Source organism: Numenius arquata, chromosome 1 (genome assembly GCF_964106895.1).
Source record: "Numenius arquata chromosome 1, bNumArq3.hap1.1, whole genome shotgun sequence".
NCBI lineage: Eukaryota > Metazoa > Chordata > Aves > Charadriiformes > Scolopacidae > Numenius > Numenius arquata.
Genome location: NC_133576.1, coordinates 84,350,975 through 84,376,889, shown reverse-complemented (window position 1 = coordinate 84,376,889; position 25,915 = coordinate 84,350,975). Strand labels below are relative to the sequence as shown.

Here is a 25,915-nt window from a genome sequence, read left to right as displayed (position 1 = left end):
CTAAACAAATTCCTTCTCTCACTTGTGGTTATTCTCCTCTCAGTCACCAAGGCTATGCCCTCTGAGAGCGAAGGGGGGAAAGAGAGTGCACAGATGCCTCTGTTTTTCTTCTGTCTTAATCGGCACTTGATTTGCCTAATCTCACTGCCTTCCTATGGGATTGTTGCAGATTCTGATTTACTTAGCCCTTGCTCACTTCTCCTTACCATACACGGAGACTGCCTCATTAGTTGGAGACTGATGCTGGAGTTCCCTCCCTCTGATCCTCTGGTCCCCCTTTTCCATGGGCAGCAGGATGTCCTGTATAGCTTACAGTAAAGGAGCAAATGTTAAATTCATTGCTGTATGAAAATATCCTTATCGTAAATCATTAACATTGTCTTTTTACTAGCTTCTATTATTCTGAAGGTGTAGTGAGTGAATTAAATGTGCAGATTGTTTATTATTTATTTCTGTTAATTTCTTAAAATCTATAAGCAGTTGCAGTAAGGAAAATGGTGTAAGGTGAACATTCACTTCCTTTTATGCAACTCTTCAAATGAGTTCTTTCCATGAGTTGCAGCTGCTCATAAAAGCTGTGGCTGCTCTTTTCTTTTCTGTTCTGATTCAGAGTGAGCCTTTGCCATCAAAGAGGCCTCATAAGAATGTTGTCAAATTGAGAAGACAAAGAATGGGTGTTGTGTTCTCTGTTTCATCTTGTTAGCTGTAGTAAAATGAAACTTTTTTTTTCCTGATAAAGGAAACTGAAGCCTGTTTTTATACATTGCTGAATTCCAATTTGTAAATCAAAATAAACTATGTTATGTTTCATTTCAGGCAAGATTACAGAGAGGACACTTATTGCTCAAGCAAGGAAAATTTGATGAAGCAGAGGATGACTTCAAAAATGTGGTAAGTTGGAAGCCTAAGTTGAATTGCTTTTAAGTGCTTTTAAGGCTGGGTTCTGAACCAAGGGCTCATATCAACTCTGATGCTCTAAAGCATGTGTGTATATCTACCTGGGTTTGTTTCTTGTTCTTAAAAGTTACTGTAGCTAAGCTACCTTGTATGAATAAATGACTGATAAAGTTGCAGTGTGGTGATGAAGATGAAATCAGAAGGTGTTGCATGAAGTAGCACAGTACTTCGAAAAGTCTATTTTTTTGGTGTGCCTGGAACTTCATGATCTCTGCTTGATGATGCCTATCCTAGGGAGCAATCTTCATTCAGAAAGAAAGATAAGTGACACGGGACTCAAAGTATGTAATTGCACCCTGCTTTTCATCAATATATTCAGGTCAACCCAGGAAATCATTAGGGGCCTCGTGGGTCAACCTTTGAAGGCTCCTATCTCCTTGCACTGATTGCAGAAAGATCCTGGGCTCTTAATCTAGTCACTGGGCTGTTAATGAATTTCAGTGCTATGCATCTGCCTGTCTTCTCATCTGCAGAGAAGTTCTCCATCTTTTATAAATGTGTTGGCAATACTTTATCTCCATGATCAGGAAGTGCCCAGAGTTTCCATACAAATACAGTTGTGTATTATCCACCTAAAACTCACTGGGGTTGCTTTTAATTTTAATGGATACTTTGTATATTTTGGCCTTATGCTGCAAAAGTAAACTAATGTAACCTTGGAGAATATGTGAAACTTGTTTCTCTCTGTTGCAAAAAACTTCTGTAAGCAGGAGAGTAAATAAGATTCATTCTTATTCGTGCTTACTCTTCAAGAGTTGCTATTTTGAACAGCTTGCATGTCCATTATGCCAAAACAAATAGAATTTGTGCGTGCAACTGCTGCTGTCTTGTTGGCTTTCTTAGAGTGTGATGGAGAAAGCATCTCTGTGTTGTACATGACATGTTTAATGGAAATCTTACTAGTGAGTATGTAGGACAAAAACAGAGGAGTTACACTGTATGTTCTGCAGGGCAGTTGGGAAGAATGGCTCTTGCAGGTAGAAATGCACCAGGCAGTCTTTGTGTTTGTAGCAAAGCTGCAGTAGCTGATTTTGAAATTCGTGTAGCAATGGCTCCTCTGGAGGCAGCTGCTGCTTCCTCAGTAAGTTTCTTAGGAGTGTGTGGTCTGCAGTTGCATGTCTGATTGCAGTGCAGCCCTGCTGTTTGCAAACGTGGGAGAACGTCGTTCAGCTCTGATTAACTGAGGGCATAGTTGCTGCAATAACAATTACGTGATGTCAGTGTTGTTTCTGAGTTTGTGTATGCATCTCTTTGCGGTTACTGTTTCTTGGAGTATTGTTTGATGCTGCATATGGAAATGCTTTTCCGGTCAACTGTCAAGTAGTTGGCCTTTTTTGCCAAAAGAAAAACAGCTGCAAAAAACTTAGATTGCTGCCTTTGGTCAGTCAAATAGTTTCAGTCTTCACTCAAGTTTTAATCTGAACTAGAAAAGAGTTTCTTCTCACAAGCTGACTTGTGAAGATACCATATTGATCCTAAAATCTTACTTCCAGTTTCCTTGGTTCCATGAACAATATTGTCTATGTATTTAGATAATAAGGCAGGAAGTCTCTTTTGAAGAGCACAATTTTCAATTAAGTACAGTATATTCAAGCAAAGTAAGCCAATATTAAAGTAATCCTTTGCAATAGATTAATTTATTCATATGCAGGAGGGCATTAAGTTCTCCTACATACTGTGACTCTTAAGTAGAATACATATGTATTTGAGAAATTTCCCTTGTTTTCTTTTAAATCTTTCAGGTAGTCAGTCTGATTACTCTACCAGTTCTGTGTGTCTAAAGTACCTAGTTTACTCTGGCAGTATGTTTGTATCTAAATATGACATTGCATTTAGTTTCAAGATGAGAGGAAGTCAGGGTCACTGTGAAATGGATTAACATTCGGTGTTTCTTTGGGGTGTTTTCTTATATGAGAGAAGAGGAGGAAGGCTGTTAAGGACTGAATATCTTTCCAAATAATTTCAAGACTTTTGGTAGGAAAGATAGAGTCTGGATGTAAAAGTGATAGGAAGCCAGGAGGGATAAGTTGTACCTTTAAAAGTTCCTCCTACTACTAGGGCAGGTATGGCCCAGAGAAATGCCAGTGGGATCTCAATAGCTTTTAGACTAGACTTTACTGTGGACTTGGATACTTAAAATTGCATGTTTTACATGTGAACAGAGCATATAATCTATGATTCTGCTCTTTAGCTGAGTAAATGTAGGTCAGGATATAAACAGCCTTCTAGCCTCTCACTTTGTTGGCTGCATACCTGCTGACTAGAACTCTCTCATTCTGGGTAAGCATGTAGCTCATGGGCACACTTGGTGTCTGAATGTGGTCCTAAATTGGAGAAAAACTTTGGCCATCCTGCATTAATAGTGCATAGGCTATAAATCTGCAGTCACTGTAAGTCAGTAAGCGTGCAGCTACCTGACCATATGTTTGAGTCTGCAGAAGTTGAGTATCATGAAAAGATGGGGTGGAAATGCTATATTTAAAAACCAAACCAAACCTCCACCCCATCAGTCCCCATTCACTGAAGTCTTAATTTTGAAGAAAAACAATTCACTTCATTGTGCAGGATTTTGGGATGTTATCTGGAATAGGTTGTCCCAAGGATGTCATACGCTCACAGAAATGAATTGCGGGCTGTCAAATATTAAAGTTTTTACCTTCTGTGTTAAGCCTTTTTCCTGAGGAAATACTTGTGTAGATGAGATGGGGTTTCTTCTGGTAAAGCCAGCCTTCTTTGAGGTAGATTTTATGCCTCTGAACGGTAGATAATGTTATCTCTTGTGTGATTTCGTGCAAGGGATTGTTTGGGTTAGGTGTTGACTTTAAGGGAGTAGATCAGATGTTAAAATGTTCCCCACTTCCGAGTTGGAGAAACCAGGTCAGGGTGTGGAAACTAAGGAAAGTGATTTTATTTTACTTGGACTACTCAAGGGCAGACATGTAGGAATGAGATTGACTCTTAGAATGCAAGCATCATATAGCGAATTAGAAACTGTGTCACCAGTGTTGCTTTCTGTGCCAACCAGAACTGCAGGGTGACTGATGGAATAAGCCATCTGAAAAATGCTGTTTTCTTCTAGCATATTCCAGAAATCTGGTGAATCCCGGTGGAGACTAAGAAAAGCTTTTTTTTTCTTCCATCCCTCCTCCACTCTCTCTTGGAGTTGTGCTCCTTGAAAGGGATCTCAGCAGTTCAGTAGATGCGGTCATTTTTGAGGGAGAGACAGAGTAAGAAAAATTCAGCCCATCTAAACAGACGGGAGGGTGACAGGTAAACTTTCCCAGCTCATAACAGAGGCAATTTTACGTACAGCTTAAAAGAGTCATTAAAACTATTTTTTACATACACTAAAGACTTTTTTTTACATACAAAGTGTGTATGTAAAATGTGTATGTACATCCAAAGTGTCTTACATAGTGTATGTAAATTTTTTACACTAAATAGTTTTACTATTATATGATTGTGGAAAAAAACCCAATATTCTTACCCTTAAATTCTTTCTTTCTTTCTACACATGCACTTTCTACACATGCAGTGGGGCTGCCTGCCTGGAAAGGAAGGGATTACTCCTTTTAGGATAAGAGCCTCTTGAGACCCCAGCCTTCATGCCTTATTTTTAGATTGCCCTTTTTTTTTTTTTTTTTTTTTTCTCCTCTGTACTTCTGTGTTGGCCGAAAGGTATGATTCTGACTTATGCCTTGACATGTTAAGCAATACTACATTTCTAGAAACCTCTCCTTGCGGTCAACAGATGCACCAAGCTGATAAAGCTCCTTACGTGGGATAGGGTTTGGGGTTTTTTTTTTTTCTGTCTAGTGATACAGAATGGCAACTCATTAATCTTTAGAAGCTCTTTAGCTTCTTCCTTTGCAACTACCAGTTTGGAAATCTAGAACCTAGAGGGTAATTGGCTGAACAAAGAGATAAGGTCACAGCTCAGGGAAAAAAGGAAAGTTTATGTCCTTTGGAAAAAAGGACAGGCTACTTGGGAAGATTACAAAGGTGTAGTAAAGTTATGCAGGGAAAAGATTAGAAAGGCCAAAGCTCAGCTGGCCTGGCCCTGGATGTTAAAAACAATAAAAAGAATTTCTATAAATATATTAATAGCAAGAGGAGGACTCGGGAGAACCTCCACTCTCTCCTGGATATGGGAGGTAACATAGTGACAAAGGATGAGGAGAAGGCTGAGGTACTGAATGCCTTCTTTGCCTCAGTCTTTAGCAGTGGAGTAGGGTGTCCCCCGAGTACCCAGACCCCTGAGCTAGCAGTTAGGGGCGGGGAGTAGGATGAAGCCCCCGTAATTCTAAAGGAGATGGTGAGGGACTTGTTCCATAACCTCAACATAAACAAGTCTATGGGCCCAGATGGGTTTCACCCGAGGGTTCTGAGGGAGCTGGCAGAAGTGCTTGCAGAGCCACTTTCTATCATCTACCAACAGTCGTGGCAAACTGGGGAGGTCCCAGCCGACTGGCGCCTAGCAAATGTGACGCCCATCCACAAGAAGGGTTGGAAGGATGATCCAGGAAACTACAGGCCTGTCAGTCTGACCTTGGTGCCTGGGAAGGTGATGGAACAGGTCATCCTGAGTGCCATTATGCAACACATGAAGGATGCCCAGGTGATCAGGCCCAGCCAGCATGGGTTCATGAGGGGCAGGTCCTGCTTGACAAACCTGATCTCCTTGTATGACAAAGTGACTCGCTTGGTGGATGAAGAAAAGGCTGTGGATGTTATTTACCTAGACTTTAGCAAGGCCTTCGATACAGTGTCCCACAGTATTCTCCTGGAGAAACTGGATGCTCATGGCTTAGATGGGTATACTCTCCGCTGGGTTAAAAACTGGCTGGAGGGCCGGGCCCAGAGAGTGGTGGTGAATGGAGTGAAGTCCAGTTGGTGACCGGTCACGAGTGGTGTCCCACAGGGCTCGGTACTGGGGCCGGTTCTCTTCGACATCTTTATCGATGATCTGGACGAGGGGATCGAATGCACCCTCAGTAAGTTTGCAGACGACACCAAGTTGGGTGGGAGTGTTGATCTGCTGGAGGATAGAGAGGCTTTGCAGAGGGATCTAGACAGGCTGGCTGGATGGGCTGAGACCAACGGAATGAAGTTCAATAAGGCCAAGTGCCGGGTCCTGCACTTGGGTCACAACAACCCCAGGCAGCGCTACAGGCTTGGGGCAGAGTGGCTGGAGAGCTGCCTGGCAGAAAAGGACCTGGGGGTGTTGGTCGACTGTCGGCTGAACATGAGCCAGCAGTGTGCCCAGGTGGCCAAAAAGGCCAACAGCATCCTGGCCTGTATCAAGAACAGTGTGGTGAGTAGGACCCGAGAGGTGATCGTCCCCCTGTACTCGGCACTGGTGAGACCCCACCTCGAGTACTGTGTCCAGTTTTGGGCCCCCTACCACAGGAAAGACATTGAGGTGCTGGAGCAGGTCCAGAGAAGGGCAACGAAGCTGGTGAGGGGTCTGGAGCACAAGTCTTATGAGGAGAGGCTGAGGGAGTTGGGGTTGTTCAGTCTGGGGAAGAGGAGACTGAGGGGAGACCTTATCGCTCTCTACAACTACCTGAAAGGAGGCTGTAGAGAGGCGGGGGTCGGTCTCTTCTCCCAAGTTACAGATGATAGGACAAGGGGTAATGGCCTCAAGTTACACCAGGGGAAGTTCAGGTTAGATATTAGGAAATATTTCTTTACTGAAAGGGTTATCAGGCATTGGAATGGGCTGCCCAGGGAGGTGGTTGAGGCACCATCCCTGGAGGTATTCAAGAGAGGAGTTGACGTGGTTCTCGGGGATATGGATTAGTGTTGGGTGGTGTGGTGGTGTGTGTGTGGGTTGTGCGTGGTGTGTTGTGTGTGTGTGTTTTTGTGTGGTTGTTTTTTGTGTGTGGTTTTTTTGTTTGTTTTGTGTGGTTTTTTTTTTTGGTTGGACTAGATGATCTTAAAGGGTCCCTTCCAACCTAGGTGATTCTGTGATTCTGTAATAAAACTTCCCACAGATGTCAGCAGAGGAGTCTAATTCTTGTGTTCAGAGTGCCCAGGATGGAACAGGGATTAACTCAATTCCTTGGGTGACTTTAGAAAGGCACTGCTCACGGTATATGAATAGCATGTATTTCTCTGCTCCAGCTTTGGTTGAGTGTTCATGTGCTTTAATGTCAAGTTCCTTCTGTTTTAGTTAGTAGTTTCTGAATAATAGAAGCCAACAGGACAGATCTGTGGGCACAAAAGTAGACCAGAACTCCTGCCTAGTGTATTGGAAAGTCTGGAAAGGACCACACTGTATTTCTTTTAAATTAACTTCATTTTTTTTAGACTGAATTAATGTTCACAGTTGCAGTTTGTTGGAATAAATACTGTAAACTGAGGTGTCCTAAATACGCAATTCCATCTCCCTTGGAAGTATAAACACTTAAAAGCCAGAAACTGAAGGCGCTGCTCCCAGCTCCACTAGATGTCAGCCAAGACCAAGTGACTGGGCACTGTACATCTGCAAATTCTTGTTTTCTGATCTAGAGAAGCCCTCGGCTGTTGCAAAATACACTGGCCAATAGTTTTCCATGGCTGATTGGTATGTGTAGTGATACTATTTTGGATGTAGGTGGAGGAGACCGTCTTACGGCACAGTAAGTTCACCTGATTTGAGTAAGTTACTAGGCAAGCTTGGCTTGGGTATTTAAAACTCTCTTAACCAGATCATAGTAACAGTAGGTTGTTTATAAATACATTCCTCTGTGGTACTATGGTCATCTGTAGCTTCCTGTGTAAGGAATAAAAGGTATTGAAATATCTCATTGCTTTTTTTTTCATCTGTCTAACATTATGGCTGCGTTACCTAATATATTGCTCTGCCAGTGCAGACCTTTCTTTTGTGTACTGTTCTCGAGTGTGTGGATGTCTTGATCTTAGATAACATAAACCACAGAGGTTCCTTCCGTTCCCCTCAGAATGTTTTTCACAAGCCTAATCCATTTCTCTTCATCGTCTGTGTATTTACTAGTTTGAAAAGCAAGAAAATAAAACAGCTGTAGAATGTATAGATGTATGTCTACATTAGTGGCGCTGGACCACTGTAAGCAAGGTATAGAAGCAGCGTGTCTGTAACATTTTGGTTTTTTAACAATGTTTTTGGTTTTTAAACAACAGTATTTATGAGATTTTCAAGTTGATGGTGTCTGTTTATTATACATACTAAGATACTGAAATGCTACAGATGAATTGCCTGTATCTTTAATCTATACTTCTTGAGAGTATGGATTTTGAGTTGTTGGTTGGTGGATTTTTTTCCCTCAAGGTTGTAACTATTCTTCATGAGTATTCTTGTACTAAATGCCCAACTTTTTACTGTACTGTTTATGGGCCATTGCACAGGAAGGAACCATATTGCTGATCTAGAAAGCATAATTGTAAGATACACGTAGGTGCCTCACATTGAAATATATTAATCAATTCAGACTGGCACATGGCATCATCAGGATAGCAGCATCCAATGCAAAATGCAAATGGATCTTGTGTAGTTCCCTTCCAACCTAGGCAATTGTATGATTCTATGATTAGTCTTGCTTCAGTGTTTTGTCATAGATGATATACCAGTGTGGCAGTATCAATGGCCTTGTATTAACAATATTTTTCTGAAGTAGTGCTGCATTGTATTTTTCATGTAGTCTTGTGTGTGGCTGGTGTAACTTCTGTGTATGGTTAGGAAAGTCATACTGGTGGACTTGTGAAATAGAATGAAGGGAGGGGGTGTTTGTTATGTTGCTTCTTGAAAACCAGCATTTGAGAACAACTTGAAAACCAGAATTGTTTAGCTTGTTAAAATGCTTTTTCCATCAGAAAACTTTAAAATACTTGATGCTTGACTGCATCTACTAATACCTTTTCCCACTGTCTTGGGTGCAGAAAGGTAATGTTGCAAAGTTTTGAGTCAAGTCCTTGAGATAAAGTTCTGGAAGAAGCCAGTTTCCTCACTGAGAGTGATGGGGAGAAAGATTCATGTGTGTGAATGCTTTTAAAGCTCAACCTGATAAACTGAGTGGGGATGATGATTTTGTTCCCTTTAATCTTGCTTACTTGGCGGGGGGGGGGCGGGAAGAAGTAGGGGTTTGCTTACCCTAGGGTGTGTTCCTTCCCTATGCTGAGATTAGGCTATACAATGAAGCAACACCTATGGTAGTAAATCTGTGATAAAGAATTACTTATGATAACATCCTGTGTAATGGCCTTAGTTTTCTGTCAAGGAATTTAAGTGCAGGTGTGGCAGGGGGGTTGGTAGTGAATGAAAGCTGCTGTTAACAGATGGCTAGCTCTTGTTGCTGCAGTTTAAACTGCAACTAATTTAGTGTTCTAATCTTAATGTAGTAAACCGCAAAGACAGCAAAGGATGCTGTGCTGAGAACACGTTCACCAGTAGCAGCGTGCTTGTCCAGCAGAACTGAGCAGAGCATAGCTTCTGACTTTGTGCCTTGGGGCCGCTGGTGAAGCATGCAGAGGAGTGTTAGGTTTGCCTTAGACCTGCATTAAATTCTGAAGGGTTTTCTAATATTTGCTCCTTTCTTGGAAGTCTAGCGTACTTTGTGCAAGCAGTTGTTCTCAGTTGTCACCCCCCCAAGCCTTCTGCTCCACAGGAAAAGGAGAAATAATTTAAATGTCATTTGTTATTGATAGTGATGTGACAGCCCTCTGATCACAGGGCAAAAAGACAGGAAAAAATAATAATTGGGAAGTAAACCAAAATGAGAGTATCAAACAACTGCATCACATTTCCAGTTTTTTTTTTCTGAGAGCTAAATGAACAGACTTCTTTTTGCTTTAGTTAACATTACTGATTAAAACATCATAGCAATACACTAATTACTAAAAGCTTCTGAGTATATTATTTTCATCATACTGTAGCACAACAAGCAGTTGACGGCTTTAGTTTGAGCCATAGCTTGAAAAGTTTCCTTTCCTTTGTTATCTGGATAGTTTGTACTACCTAAAATCATCTAGTATGCCTCACTCAAATGGTCTTTATTACTGTCAGTCGTGTCTGTATGACTGTGGCATTGCTTTTCCTATTCCATTGAATATGAAAATTCAGTTCAGCTCCAAGTAAATCATGAGAAACATACTGTGTGTCTGAGGAGTGGAGTGTTATCATGAGATAAGTTTAAATGGAAGCATAAAGCTTGTCCATAGCAAAAGCTCTTAATTTTTGAGAGGAAAATGATGAGAAATTGAGGGAAACATTAAGCAAGTCAGCTGGAACTGCAGAGTTCAGAACTTCAGAGAGTTTTGTAGTCTCGGAAATTTTAAAATTACAGGAGCAGAAATTTGCCTCTACTACAAGCTTCAGATTTGGGGGAGAAAGAGGCTGCACAGCATCAGGAGTTCATAGGCAGAGTTTCTGTTCTAACCAGAAGAAAAGCTTTTTGAGACTTATATTAGGAATCAGTGTACAAAGAAGAAAGCTCTTCGATCACATACTTTCCTCTTGCTGAAAGATAGTGTAGAGGATAAAAGAGAATTTTCATGTTTAAGTACAACTTGATTTTTGCCAGAGTAAAATGAAACAACTGCATAAGGTTCAAAAAGACTTAAAATCCTCTAAGACAGAGGTGGGACCTGTGCATGCTTTTGATGTTGCATTTAGGCTCTTTCCTTTCATATACTTAAGTGTTAGAACCAGGGGAAATTTTGTTATAGGAGTTCTGAGGGCTGATGTTGAATTACATTGTAGGCTTAAGCACAAAATGCAAGTGTTTTGAAGAACTTTCTGATGACAAAAAGGTAAGAGGCCTCTTCAAGATAAAGGAGGAGAGAAAAAGTACTGGATGACTTTGAGGACTCAGTAACTCTAGTCATCATTCTGTGTACAAAATACAAGGTAGTGCAAGTTTTGATTTTTAAAACAAACAGATGAAATAAAAAAAAATAATAAAGTCCTGCTGATATGTCTCTTTTAAAACTCCAGAAGTCATTCTGATCAGCCACAAGTGTGAAGCCACTGCCTTGTTCAGACTACACTAATCTTACAAATGGCTTCCTGGCTTTGGACGGGAATGGCCGAGATTCTTCCTGGCTTGTATTTGTCTTCCTGGGTGGTAGCAGTTCCCTGTGAGATTTTGGGGCTTTTTTATTTTCTTTGAAAATTCAAAGCTGCCTAAACAAATGAAGGCAAGTATGATGTAACCCATTCTATTTGCTTAGAGAGAGGGGTTTGAGAAGTGAAAGTCTTTGTAGACAAAACTCTAGACTTGTTTAAAACTACAGATGAAGCAAAGTGCATAAATTCCCAGCTGGTACCAGTTGAGTCTTCCCCCCATCCATAGCATCTTAATCTGGGGAAAATGTAAGAAACAGCCTTACGGTATACTGTCTGTGACGTTGCATTTGTTTCTCATGAATTTATGTATACATATTGTCTGTAAAGTGAGCTGTGATTATGCCATGGGGATATACTTTCTACTGATGCTGAGGAATCTAGTGTTTAGTAACTGTCTGCAGAGAAATAAATTAACTAGGCTACAATTCAGAGGTCCGTGACGGCAACAGTCAATTGAAGACGGGAGGGACAGCTGTTGTGTATGATGTGTCCGATGGTGAATGATCAGGCATGGTGAGGGGAGGAATTAGTTTTCTCTGACTTTGGACAACTTGTATTGAAGCTAAAAAAATCTTTCTTTTTTCTGAAGTTTGGAGTTGGAAACACTTCCAGTGGAATTTTAAAACTAATCTTGTTTTATTTGCAGCTTTAGTCAGTTCTCCATGATATGGTTATTAATGGGACAAAAAGAGATCCTTGAACAAGCGTTTCAGCGTGTCTCCTTGTTAATGTTTGCAGCTCAAATCCAATCCTAGCAGTAATGAGGAAAAAGAAGCCCAGACTCAGCTGACAAAATCTGATGAGCTACAGCGCCTGCATTCACAAGCATTATCTGCCTACCAGCGAGAGGATTACGTAGCTGCTATTTCTCTTCTTGATGAAATCTTGGCAGTAAGTGTTAAGTAAAATGGCACCGTGAAAGGGAAGCAAGAGCTCCTGACATCTGTGTATTTTTGTTTAATAACTTCTTAATAACTTCTGATGTAAAAAAAGTTTAATTGGCTCAGTTTTGCTGAGCACCATGTGTCCATAATGAAGTTGCAGAGTGGAGAATGCTGAGTACTAGCTGCAAAAAAATAAAAATAATAGCTTGTATTTCAGGTTAAAGGTAGAACTTCACCCAAACTTCTGTTACAGATAAATTTCTTGATTATACTTTCCCATTTTTCCACAGTTCAGTGTTCTTGGTGAAGCTGAGAAAAAAGTTGTTCTCAAAACAATGAAGTTTTGCCAAATCTAGGAGGTGTAAGTTTCTTAATCTAGAGATTTCATTGCCTATATGCAGGCAATTTTTGTCTTGACAACATGAAGTAACAAAAGATCAAAAAAAAAAAATCACAAAGTTAAAAAGTACATAGGTATTTGCATTTTCAGCTTGTTCCTTGGATATCTGTATTTGTTGAATCTTAATCGGTATAGGTAGCCTGATAGTATAAAGGTAAATAAATCAATCGTGGCCATTTTGTGTCATATAGAACTATGTATTAAACGATAGTAAACTGCTATGAATCTTTACATACAGATTAACACTGTTGACTTGGAATTTGCAACATTCTAGCTTTTGGTGAAGAAACTGCCAAAGTGGGAGTTTGTTTATGGGGAGGGAATGTGGAAAAGGGAAGAGCATTGTTCTCTAGAATGGTGGCTTACAAACAAATTATAAGACCCGGAATAAATCCTCTAAAAACAAATCATTATAGCTAATTCATTTTAAGTAATTATTCTTGCCATACTGTCACATTGCTCCTTCTGTACATATCTTTAAAATCCAGATACTAAGGTCAAGTCTTGCATAGCTGAATCTTACCCACGGGCGTCTTTTCTAGAGGACAACTGGCAGCTTGGTCCTTGCTGTTCATTAGCCCTGTTCTTTTGGGAAGATATAATAATTTATGATTCTGATATCCTTCCCTGGAGGCTCAACAGACTGTCCCAGTTTAAGCAGTGCCAGTAGATTTAATTCATCTCCCTGCATGAGCTCATTGAATCATTTACAAATTTTTCAGGCCTTTGTTTTCTCTTTGGGCAGGTGCATCACAGCATCCACCAGGAAGCAGAGATGCTAATTTCATGCGCTCTGCGTGCAGCTTGAACCTTATGCTATTGCAGTTGGCAAAGTGAAATAAAATGGGATTTTTCTTTTGTTGGGGAGGAAAAGAAGTGAAGTGTTATGGACCAAAACCAAGCTTTAACTTTGATTTCTCAAGGTTTGTGTTTGGGATGCAGAGCTACGGGAACTTCGCGCTGAGTGTTATATAAAGGAAGGGGAACCAAGCAAAGCCATTAGTGACTTGAAAGCTGCTGCCAAACTAAAGAATGATAACACTGAAGCCTTCTATAAAATCAGCAGAATATATTATCAGCTGGGGGACCATGAATTATCACTCAGGTAATTTTACTGTTTGCTGTAATCATTACAATTGAGAGAAAATGGGATGATAATCGTCATAAAGGTCATGATAAACGGTGAAATATCTGTTGTCTGATTTTTGGATAGAGCAGCAACTCTGGTTGCTGATCTGATAAAGGGAAGCTCCTTTCCAGAAGTGAAGAACTGGCAGTGAAGACTCCATGTTTAGTCTTTTTAAGACAAGCCATCGATGGTTCCTAGCGTCTTGTTTGCTTAAACAGAAGCAATAGTGCAGGTCCATCAGAGTTGCTTACATTTACTGTCTTTATTGTAGTTCTCAGTTCTAGAAGAAAGTGCTTCTCTAGACTTGTTTGGTGGGGCCTTTTTTTTTAACTTTGAACTTCATTTAAGTTAAGTTTACAATGCAAATGAAAAATGTGTACGTTAAGTCTTAAGGCTAGATTTTTATTTTCAAGAGTGGAAACAAAAGGTTACAAGCTTAAGAATAAATAAAAAGTAGAGGAGCACCCCGGTATGAGGAGGTGGGGATCCAGAGCTATCAATATTTCATTCCTGCAGATAGTGTCCAGTATTCTGGGTGATTTTTTTGTTAACATCCTACCCTATTATTCATATTCAGTTAAGTTTAAGGTGTTATTCCTATACGTCCCTAGTCAGTCCTGCAGATAACTGCCCTTGCCCAATCCGGAGGGTTCTTCATACTTTGTGCACAGCTGGATGAGATGGTGTATCCTTCTTTTTGCATACAAGAGGCTTCTGTGCAGCTCATCTCTGATGCGCTACCTACATCTCCAGCCTCCTTCTAAGATGGTTTCTGCCACAGAATCTGTTCAGTAAGAGGTGAAGGGAGCTGAAAAAAGCCTGAGTTTCTTTTTGTGGCAGTGTATGACAAAGGCTGGTAGATGGAAGCTGTGTGTGATTATAACTGCAAAAATTCATTTTATAGCTGGGCAAAAGTAAACACCGAATAACTAATTGATTTACTGTAGGGATCCCCTTTCTGGAGTGCACTTAACTTCTGGAGCTCATAGGTCACTTTTGTGGTGACTTTCAGTAGCTGACCATCACTGAGTCTAGTGATTTCAAAAGTAGATGGTATTTTTTTCTCTGAAATCCATGCATGGATGCTCTGTTCGTAACCAAATTTTAAGATTTTTATAAGTACAATTGAGAGCTGTTGAAGAACAGAATGGTATCACAATGAAGGTAAAAGCCTTTTCTTCTTTTTCTCTGATTCATTTTTTTTTTCCATTATAAGATATACTAAGAAATAGCTCTATAGCTCTTGGATTTGCTGGGTGATTAATCTTGTCCTTCCCTTAGTTTCTTCCTCTTACATTTACAGGCTTAATGATTTTCAAATAATAGATATTTCTGTTTGTGCCTAGGAACAAAATAATATTTTTGCGATCTCTTTCTGAAAGTAACACCGTGGTTGTACTATGATGACTCTGTATGACACAATTTCTATTCCTTCATAAGGTTGTATTCTGGAGTTTTTTAAAGATGCTTTACTGTTTTAAGAGGTATCTGCCATAATCAGAGTCTGATTAAACAGTCTTCACGGTCAAAAGTCAGGCTTGGCTTGGCTGATGTTCTGTCAAGAGGAGGTTTGAGTCTTAGCTGAGCTTTATCTGTTTTGGGCAGTATAAAATATATTTCTACATAGGTATTTTGTAATATAGCTGAGTTAAATATATAGGAAAATTGCAATTGTATCTGATAACTGCTGAATATAATTTCTTTCCTGGGGTATATTTTTATTCTGCTCTTTAGTCTGTTATTAATGTAGCACTTTTCAATCTTTACGTATTTGGTAAAACCAAATAATTAAAAACAAAACTAGACAAACGTCCCTGAATGTTCTGGAAGACTCTTTTGTCTTACTTTAAATTCGTTTTTGGATGAAGGGAGAGATTGTGTTTAAAAAAAAAAAGTCAACTGTTGTTCTGGACAGTTTATAGATGTTGCATTGTGTCTAAGTGAAATTTCATAATGTGTGGTGATATCTTTCTGTTTGGGTTTGTTTTGTGTGGTTTTTTTTATTTCCTCCTTACCTCCCTGTGAAAAGTGAAGTCCGGGAGTGTCTGAAATTGGACCAAGACCATAAGCAGTGCTTCTCTCTCTATAAGCAAGTAAAGAAACTCAATAAGCAGATTGAGTCAGCAGAGGAATTCATCAGAGAAGGCAGGTAAGTGTTCGCTGCTGTATTAAAAAAAAAAAAAAAAATTAAAAAAAAATCACTGAGGCACTTACTGGTTGAGGGGCTGATTAAGTGATGCTTTTGCATCTGTCAGTTGAAGTGGATAACTGAGCACAGCTCTCAAATTACAATCAAAATAAATATTGACTCACATAGTAACAATCCTGTTCTGGTTCCTTCTGATGCCAGTCTTCTCTTTGCATACTTATTTGTGGAGCAGGTAGTAGGACCAAGATAGGGATAATATGGTCAGCTATTGTATATTATTACTCAGCACTGGTGAGGCCACACCTGGAGTGCTGGGCTCCCCAGTACAAAAGAGATGAAGCTACTGAGAGAGAAAGTCCAGCAAAGTGCCAATAAGATGATGGAGAGACTGGAGCATCCCTTGCCTGTGAGGAAAGGCTCAGATAGCTGGGACTGTTCCCCTGAAGCCTTCTCTGCTAACAGGGTGATCTCATCAATGTATATAAATACCTGAAGGGAGGATGTAAAGAGGGTGGAGCCAGGTTCCCTTCAGTGATGCCCAGTGACAGGACCAGGGGCAATGGGCACAAACTGAAACAGGAAATTCTACTTGAACATAAGGAAATGCTTCTTGTCACCCCGTTGTTTCCACTGGTGCAGGTTGCCTGGGCAGGTTGTGGAGTCTCCCCACTTTTGAGGTATTCAAAATTCATCTGGTCCTTGGGCAACCAGCTCTAGGTGGCCTTGCTTGAGTAGGGGCATTGGACCAGATGATCCCCAGAAGTTCCTTCCAATCTCAACTATTGTGAGATTAGAAGACCACGTCTTTAGACTAAAACCACCTAATAACTCTGTGGTGCCCTGATAGCAAAAGTGGATCTGACTGGGCTTCTTTTATGCACCCTGTTAAATGATAGATGATGCCTTTGTATTCTTCTGCCTCTTGCTTTATTTCAGTTTTACATGTTCCGAAGCACACTACATCCCATTGTAAGGAACCCTAAAAGAGTTTAAATATTGCCAAGGTGGCTTTTTAAATGGAAGTACATCAGGGATGTGAATCAGCACAATGAAAGACAGTTTTATTAAGTCAGCAATCTGTTTGGACTCTTTTCACTTTAGTCTTCTGTTTATTCCAGTATCAGCACGTTTTCTGGGAGTCCTCTGAGAGCCTGAATTTCTCCTAGCTTGTAGCAACCCGTGGGTTCAATCACATGCCTGCATTTTTAGGTGAATGTTCTAATCCATTTCTACTCAAACCATGGAACTTGAGCATCTTTGAAACCTTCACAGCAAAAATACATTTTACTATGTGACTTGCGGAGAAGAAGGAAGGGAGAAAACAACTGTTTGATTCAAGCCAGCACAAAGAACTTTTTTCTTTTCTTACCAAGAAATGCAAATAGTGCAGTGCCTCACAGCAAGGCTCCAGACTTGGTCCATCTCAGATATCAGAGAGGGAGATAGTTTTTTCTGAGTGCAGAGCGTCGTGTTGGACAGGAGGCAAATCTAGAGACTGTTGTCTCTGCACACTGAGGGATGGCAGTCGTTATCTTCTGCAAAAGCCTGCCAGGCATAGTGCCTGCTCTTTTGTATCATAGCACAGAAAAGGGAATGGGGGTGTAATTCTTGAAGTGGCTGAAAGTTTTCTTCATGCTGTTGTCTCACACCACACCTTTAAGACTATTAAGGTACATTGCTAGAAGGCTGTGAAAATGTTTGAATTTTAAAATTTGCAAGTAAATCACAACACCCTGGAAGTTACTACATTTCATGATGTTATGCTTAACTTTGATTTAAACAGGTATGAAGACGCTATCAATAAATACGATTCTGTAATGAAAACTGAGCCAGAAGTCCCAGTTTATGCTACTCGTGCCAAAGAAAGGATCTGCCACTGTTTATCAAAGGTAATTCTGCTTCTGTCTCCCTCTGTAGATTTCCTTAAAACAAACAAACAAAACCCCACAACTACATGAATTTTGTTTTACTTTCTCCTCTCCAGAATCAGCAGGCTACAGAAGCCATTAAAGTTTGTACGGAAGTTCTGCAACTGGAACCAACCAATGTGAATGCCCTGAAAGACAGAGCAGAAGCTTATTTGCTGGAAGACCTGTATGAAGAAGGTACCGTTGTATGCAGCTTGCACGTACTTTTTTTTGTGGGCATTTAAAATGCAGTCAATGTTTCAAAATTTTTTAATATGCTCTTTGATTCTACACTATGTTGTTATCCCTAATCAGCACTGGTAGTTGCAGATTTACAAAAATACCTGCTGGTAATTTTCTCTTGATTAGTATAAGTGGAACGTACTTGTTTTATCTACAGCAGAGTTGTCTTTACAACAGTGGGTTATGTTCAGGATGTTTTATGACACTGTATAGCTCACTCAACGTACTTAAACACATTTTATATAATCAGCAATGCCAGACAATTGTATTTAGAGATAAAAGGTAATTATAGTTAGGGGGATATAAATCCATTTTAAGAACTCCATTTTAATGTCTTTAGATAGCAGCATGAAACAATACTGTTCTATTCCCTGTCATGTGCTGAGGGCAGAGGAAGATAACAGCCATTGCTTCACCTCCATGGGTCTCTGTAGCACTGCTAAGAACAGTAAACTGAATCTGCTCCTGAGGCTGCATTTTCCATACGCGGTTTCCATAAAATGCATACTGTTACATGGTCCCATCTACAGCCTTGGAAAGTAGAGACTGATTAATGGGTGTCTCTGAGTACACCATTACATCGTTACCTAGCTTCTTCAAGAGTACAAAGTGCTAATGTGGTATATAAAAAAAAAAATATCTTCAAACGTCAATTTAGTGAATCTCATTTTCACAAGAAACCAGGTTTAAGAAGGACATTTGGACAATCTGCCTTGTTCCGGCCCCTGTGCTCAGTCATGCAGCAGTTTTTGAAGTTTTGGGCTGTTACAGTCAAATGGGATGAGGGAAAGGACTTGTAGGCTTTAAATCTGCAGAAAACTAGTTCCACGAATTTCAGTACTTATAGAACCATTTTCCTTTTCTGTATTCTGGTACTGGATCTTTTGCTTTACAGCTGAACAGCAAAAAAAAATCTTTTCTATTTAAACATTCATGAAGGCAGCTGTTCTCATTAATAGCAAGCTCAGATTTTTTTTTTGTCTTTTTGAGAAATTAATCACTGAGAGATGATATTGCTCACCTCCTGAAGCTTACTTCAAAAATGAGATACCTATTTTTTTTCTTTTTTTACACCTCCTTGACTCAAATGAAAACAAGGATAGAGAGGACTGGTGTGGTTTCAGGCAGTCCTCTTCATCAGCCCTGTGGACTTTGTACCTCTGAAGTGACCTAGTCCTAGACCCTCTTTGCTGAGACTGACAAGCCTTCTTCCTCATAAGAAAAAGGGCGGAATATAAAAGCATTGTGGGGAACTGATGACCTCTGTACAAAGGGGTTGGTTAAAAAGACCCCCGAAGTCTGAGGGGAAAAATTGTGTTAGGGTAACGTTTTTCCATCTTTTGATTGTTAAGAACTGCAGTGTCAACCTAAAAGGTTCAGGAAGATTTCACAGTGATGAGGCCCCCTTTGGGCATTCCCCATCTTTTTCTGTACTTAAGTACAGTAAAAGTAAGCTCAATCAGTGTTTGGGAAAGTAGATTTATGAAGAAATTGAAAAAAAAAAAAAAAAAAAAAAAAACCCCAAAGAAAACAAAATGCTTCCCTAAAATAGTGAAAGGTACAGAATACAAATCTGCATAGACTACAGCTTGTACAAAGGTTTTTGATTTAAGAGGAAGGAGTATCAGCAAAAGGAGAACCCAGAGAAAACTTAAGATTTTTTTTTTTTTTCCCTCAAGGTGTATAAATCTTCAGCTTAGAGGAGGGTACAGAGAGGGGCAGGCCAAACAGGACTCCTGCTGTGAGTCCTCTTAGATGTACTTTTTGCTGCTTAATAGTGGATAGAATTGATCTGTTCATTTTGTGGAAAACGATGAATCTCAATTTGGATTTTTCTAACATTATCTTCTATTAAATCCTCATCTATTTCTGGTTCCTCTAGGGTGAAAGAATGTGACAACTCTTGCAAATTAGAGGGAAAAAAAAAAGGTTTTTGTAACAAGATCGTGCACAGAGCTGTCTTGGTCTTGTGTTGCAGGAAACGCCTCCGTATTATGGGATATAAGGGATCACAGAGAGGACACGCCTGGGGTCTGGGAGAGTTTATTTCCTGGGCTGGAGCCTGCTGGGCTTGGCCTAGCCTGGTTCTGAGTGGACAACCATGCTCCAAGTCCCTGTTGTTTAGCATATTCCCTGCCTTCCTCCTGCCCTTGACAGTGGGGAGATGGTTGTAGTTACCCTCTGCCTTCCAGCAGAGCCTCCATAAGCAGTATTATAGTCCATTGACATTACTCTGCTTGAAGGTGTCTTCACTTATCCTGCAGTTTTAACTGCTATAAAATGATGGCTGATTCCTCTCTGCTGTAGAGAACAGGAGAGCAATTAAAATTGCAGTCTAGTATTTGAAGGGGCAAACTGATTCTCAATCTTTCCTCGAGAAAATTTCAAGCTGGAGGCACCTATTTTCCTGTTTAAAGACAGGAAATTTTGAAGTACTTACAATTCAGAACTGGAAGGCGATAATTGTTAAACTTTTAAGATGCACTTCAGTATGTATAGCTGAGTTCTGATTCCCATCAAATGGTTTTAATTTACTATACAATCACATGGGATTTAGGGCATGTCTACGGAGGCAGATGTGTAATGACTCCCTTTCTGGCTTCCCTTGTAAGTACAGGAGTCTATCTGTCTAACGTATACAGCACAAGTTGTGTCAAAGAAAAATAACCCACCTTGTTGTTTCAAAATCTGTCAGGACATTCTTTTTCTTTTATTTTTCTTTTTCTTTTTTCCCCTTCCCACCTTACTACTGTAGAGGAAACAGTCTGTATTTCATCAAGACCATAACTGGTTCATTTATTCCTCTAACAGAGTTGGCGTGGACATAGATTGCCTGCAGTTACTTGTGTTTGACAGGAAATTAATTCTGTATATGGAATAATGGCTTATCTTAGTCAGTTCTAAAGATGCAGGCAAGATAGGAAAGCCAGCTAAAGTGTCAAGAGACACGATGCGATTACTATCCGAGAGATTGTGAAGACTCTTATACTGAAAGGAGAGTTAAATTTTACTAAAATTTCAATCAAAAGTAATACTGGAAACTGGTTGTTCCTTTCGTGTCTTGGGACAGGATGGAAGGAAGAAGGATGCTGTCTGAAATAGCAGGCCAGTAAGAAGCAGCAGTGGTTCTTGTGTTGGTTTGTGAGGTACTAGTGCTTTTAGAAATAGTAAAGAATCGATTAAATGACTCACTGGATGTACCATGAGTTAGTAATAAGTCTCCTGGTTTCATAGAAAACTTCTTGTGGTCAAGAAGCTGTCATCCTGCTTCCATCTGTATCCAGCCCTCATCCCTCAGGTGGGGAGAGAGATGAGCTCTCTTGAGAGAGGAAAATTCCTCTGCTGGAGAGTACCATCAAAATTGAAGTATTTTCCAGCTGAGAGAGAGCGCAAAATGTACGTGCCATCAGGTGCGCTGGGCGCATTCCCTCTGTGGTGTGCAGCACTAAACAGACCTTCCCATATGCTTAATACTTAATAAAGCTTAACAATACTTAGTCCTTCAGCCTTTACGTAAGGGAAATGTAGTACTGTCATTGCAAGTACTTGGCCCCTGAGCAGCTTGGTTTCCAGCAGCGGTGCGTGCCGTAGGTGGTGCGTGGTGCTCAGTGAAGTTGAGCAACCTGATCGGCATTTGGCAGGACATTGTGATGGGACCTCCCGTTATTACATGAAGCAGTTTAAGTACTCTGGCGCTTCAAATTATTGCAGTGGCAAAGCAGCATAATGAAATCCCTGCATTTTCATTGTTTTTTATCAGTTTTGACAGCATACATTTGGCATACACATAAGCGTACGCTGCCATTTGTTGGGGTTTTTTTTTTAATGACTGGACAAGTTATTAAAAATACCAGCAGAAGCCCAAATGCTTTGTTTGTGTCCAGCGATGTGAAAATGAATAGAAATGTTGTTTTGTTTGTAATAGCATATGAAATTGTTGGGGCACTGGAAATACTTTTTGGAATTATTATTTTTTCTGAATAGCCAAAACAAGATTGCAGTGGTATCAGATGTCTGGGTAATACAAATTCATTAGCACTTCCTGCTGTCTTGCTCAGAAACAGTGAAAAACAAATGTAACACCTGCTGAGAAATAGCATCTGCTTGGAAATAATCTGATGCGAGCACTTTGTCTAACTTGAGAAACCTGGGAGACTTGGATCTGCAAATGAGACTTTGAGGATTATAACAGTGAAAGAAGAGCGGTCTCATTAAAGGCTTCAACAGTTGCTTCTCCTGATAAATCTTGATATCAAAGACTATTTAAACTCGATGTCTTAAGCATTCAGTTACCGCTTAATAGTAATAATATAGTTTACTTTAAGAAAAAAAAGTGGAGCCCTGAAATGTCTTACAAATTCATGAATATGTTACAGCACCGCTTGCTTTCCTTCCTTAGAAATGCAACTCTCGAAATAAAAGCGAGAGCATGCTTTTGGGGGAAAAAACCAACCTTAACATATAACTATTTGCATATTATGCAGAGGCATAAAAAGTGAGTATTTGCCTTTCACGAAGGGTATGAATTTACCGGTAATCTGAAATCTGTCTTTACTGGTATTAAAGAGGAAGAGGTTTTCCGTTGTGTTGATTGAGTGCAGACTGTGGGAGAAGAAGGAATATTAAAGACCTGTATAAGGTATCCTTCACTTGAACAGCCGTGTGGGACTAACACTGTGCAGTGGCCTCTTCAAATGCAAGTTGCTGAAACTTGCCTCTTGATCTCTGCTTCATCCCAGTCCTACATGCTCATTCTGTTCAGCCGTGAGACTCTTGTAACATCTAGAGAGTGTTCTGACCTGCCATTAATAACCTCCCTTCTTCTCTTCCTTTCCAAAAAGTGTCATGAACCTAAAGGAAGAAAATTACTGAATTCATATGTGAAAATGAATCTCTGCTCTAAGGTTTTCTAATTTAAAAACAAAACCAAAAACAAAACAAAACATGGGAAGTTGAAATAAGTTATACTGTCTATATGTGGTAGTAGCAAAACTTTTGGTGAGTGGTTGAGTTCTTTTAATTGAAGTTTGTAAAGATTGGTAATCTTTTATTTATTTGCTTTTTTTATAAAAGCTATTAAAGACTATGAGACTGCTCAAGCCAATAGTGAAAACGACCAGCAGATTCGGGAGGGGCTAGAACGTGCCCAAAGGATGCTGAAGCAATCGCAGAAGAGGGATTACTATAAAATCTTAGGAGTAAAAAGGTGAGATATTAATATCTGAGATGACGATGTGAAAGTTGGTTATTAAACAGCACCTCCAGGGCAGATCACTTGAATTTATTCTGCTGAGGTTTTGTTCCTGTATCTTGCTACTTTCGCTTTCCTACTGTACTCGTTTAGCATCGTTTGGCTTTTAAGTAGCATTTGTTTACAATTCCTTTTAGAAAGAATGGAAAAACAACATTGGGAAGGAAGGAAATAAATCCCTTGGCAAGAAATTCTTAGTATAGATGATCAAGAGTCAGGTGAATGAATTGGGAAAGAAATGAAGACTGGAAAGAATTGCTGAAAGCGACAAAAAATAAAATTGTGGCAGATAGTGTGCTAGAATGGAGGAGTTTGAAAGGACTAATTGAAAGGTATCTAAAAGACTTCTGCCATTAACCTTGAGAAACTAACGACTTCTCTTTCTAACGAGGACTGAACATATGTCCAGTTCTGAACTAGTATTGGTCATCCTTCCAATTGTGAACTAATTTGATCTCTACTCTTCGTGCTTTTTGTTACTCACCTGATTTTAAGTTCTTCAGACTGGGAACTGTATTTCGTGTAGCAGCTGGCAGTAGCATCTTTCCAAAGAAAGTAAATGTGTGGTGAAGGAAAGAGTGAGTAATCTTTGTTTAAAGTTGCAGCCTGCTTCCGCTGTTTCTTGTGTGCAGAATCCTCAGTGCCACCCGCAGAAGGTTAACTAACTCGAAATTTTTCTGATGCTCTTAATTTCTGTCTCAGTGTTTAAAATAAACCTGTAGATACACTAGCGTGGCATATGAACAATTAGAAAATTTTCAGTTAATCTGTAACTTTATCCATCCAGAAATGCCCGGAAGCAAGAAATCATAAAAGCTTACAGAAAGCTGGCGTCCCAGTGGCACCCCGATAACTTCCAGACTGAGGAAGAAAAGAAGAAAGCAGAGAAAAAATTCATCGATATAGCAGCTGCTAAAGAAGTCCTCACTGATCCAGGTAAGGATTGTTCTTATGCAGTGACTTCCATTTTTTTAATTACTTTTTCTTTTTTACAGAAATGTAAAAATGCAGCAAATGTGAGTCATATCAAGCAGTAGAGCTTCCCTTTTTCCCTTCCTGCCCTTATCCGTCTTGAGAGCGCAATGCACTAATACTTGCATCCAGTCTGTTGCATGAAGTCAGATGTGCACCTGGAACTATTTATTGTGTTTCAGTGACTTTTATTTAAAGTCAAATAAAAAATTGTTTCAAAAGTCGGTCTCTTTTTAGAATATCATCTTGCAGAGATTTCCAGGACTGATTAACTCTGGGAATGCTAACTTTAAGGATGTGGGTACCTTCTGCTGCCTGAAGTTCTATAGCAGCCTTCCAGTACCTGAAGGGGGCCTACAGGAGAGATGGGGAGGGACCCTTTATAAGGGAATGTAATGATAGTGTGAGGGCTAATGGCTTTAAACTGAAAGAGGGGAGATTTAGATTAGATATTAGGAAGAAATTCTTTACTGTGAGGGTGGTGAGGCACTGGAACAGGTTGCCCAGGGAAGTTGTGGATGCCCCATCCCTGGAGGCGTTCAAGACCAGGTTGGATGGGGCTTTGAGCAACCTGCTCTAGTGGAGGTGTCCCTGCCCATGGCAAGGGGGTTGGAACTTGATGATCTTCAAGATCCTTTCCAACCTGAACCATTCTGTGAATTGGTTGTTGGTCATCCAAGATGCTTGGTGTTGCTGCCCTAACTGCTGTGCCATGATTCCACCTTGGTTTTGTTTCCTCCAGAAATGAGGCGGAAGTTTGATGCGGGAGAGGACCCACTGGATGCGGAGAGCCAGCAGGGCGGGGGCAACCCTTTCCACAGGAACTGGAACACATGGCAAGGATTCAACCCCTTCGGTTCTGGAGGAGGACCATTTACATTCAAATTTCACTTCAGTTAGAGCCAAGACTGTTTCTGGTGGCTGCTGCTGGTTTTTTACTTAATTCGTTTGAAAAATAAAAAGTCTCTCAGTTCAAGACCCAAAAAAATCTTAATTTCTAATGTTGTCCTTAACCTAGAGTCTTACTGCACTGGGAGAAAGCTCCTTCTTTCTTTTAGTGTTCCGAGAGTTTGCTTTGTGGTGAACTCAACAAGCTCGAACTGTTTGGGGGGGGTTTGTTACTGCCAGTGAATTTGTTATGGATCTACAGGACGTGCTTTTTCCTACGGATGGGAAAAAAACAGTGAGAGGCTACTTAGGACAACGCTTAAAAATAAACTTAGGACTCAAGTATATGCTTAAAGGTAAAAATGCATGTAAATATTTTTCTGAATTGGGGCCTAATAAACGTGGAAAGGGTTAATTACAATAGTCGCTACGGTAACGAATTGTTAGTCATTGTCCATCTCTCAGTATTCTTAAGAGGAAAGGCTGGTGACAGCCTGCTGTGCCGTAGGTGGGGTGAGGAGGCTGCCACGCGGCGAGGAAGAAGATGGCTTGTAACTAATTGTATTTGAAAAGATCTGCTCACTTTATTCATTAACCCGAAACGAATCGGGGTTGATTTCCTTGGCGGTAATCGTCAAATATGAAAGTAAAAAAAAAAAAAAAAACCACCACCAAACAAAACACCTGATGTTTCTCTACAGACTCTTTCCGAATGTGATTTGGGATGGTGAGGTATCGCTTTCGAGTAGTTTGCACTTTAACAAAATACCTGCTTGAGATTTAAGCAAAAAAAAGAAAAAAAAAAAACTTGAGGTGTCGTTTCCCCGACTCTGCAGCAATTTGTTACTTCTCTGTACAGAGACTCGGAACCGGTGGGGTTGTGAGGAGAATGCGGCAGGAAAACGGGATTAACTCTTTGTCTTCCCTTGTAATGCAACTTCATTTCTGCTGGGCGATGCAACGGTGGGTTAATATTCTGTGAAATTGTTTGAAGTCGTTTCCGTGTTTCATGTGACAGCCTAACTTTCCCTTAGCCAAAAGTCTGGTTTCT

The 25,915-nt window shown here is 40.2% G+C and overlaps 1 protein-coding gene across 1 annotated transcript in view; it reads left to right on the top strand.

Annotated features, from left to right (window-relative positions):
• DNAJC3 (DnaJ heat shock protein family (Hsp40) member C3) overlaps positions 1-25,650 on the top strand; it is a 33,446-nt gene extending 7,796 nt beyond the window's left edge. The window contains exons 4-12 of the mRNA XM_074165502.1: positions 817-891; positions 11,780-11,932; positions 13,249-13,430; positions 15,484-15,603; positions 17,387-17,492; positions 17,588-17,708; positions 22,827-22,959; positions 23,792-23,940; positions 24,719-25,650. Coding sequence (XP_074021603.1) covers positions 817-891; positions 11,780-11,932; positions 13,249-13,430; positions 15,484-15,603; positions 17,387-17,492; positions 17,588-17,708; positions 22,827-22,959; positions 23,792-23,940; positions 24,719-24,876 — 1,197 coding nt within the window. The 3' untranslated portion in view covers positions 24,877-25,650. The remainder of the gene's footprint in view (positions 1-816; positions 892-11,779; positions 11,933-13,248; positions 13,431-15,483; positions 15,604-17,386; positions 17,493-17,587; positions 17,709-22,826; positions 22,960-23,791; positions 23,941-24,718) is intronic.
• The last annotated feature ends 265 nt before the right edge of the window (positions 25,651-25,915 follow it).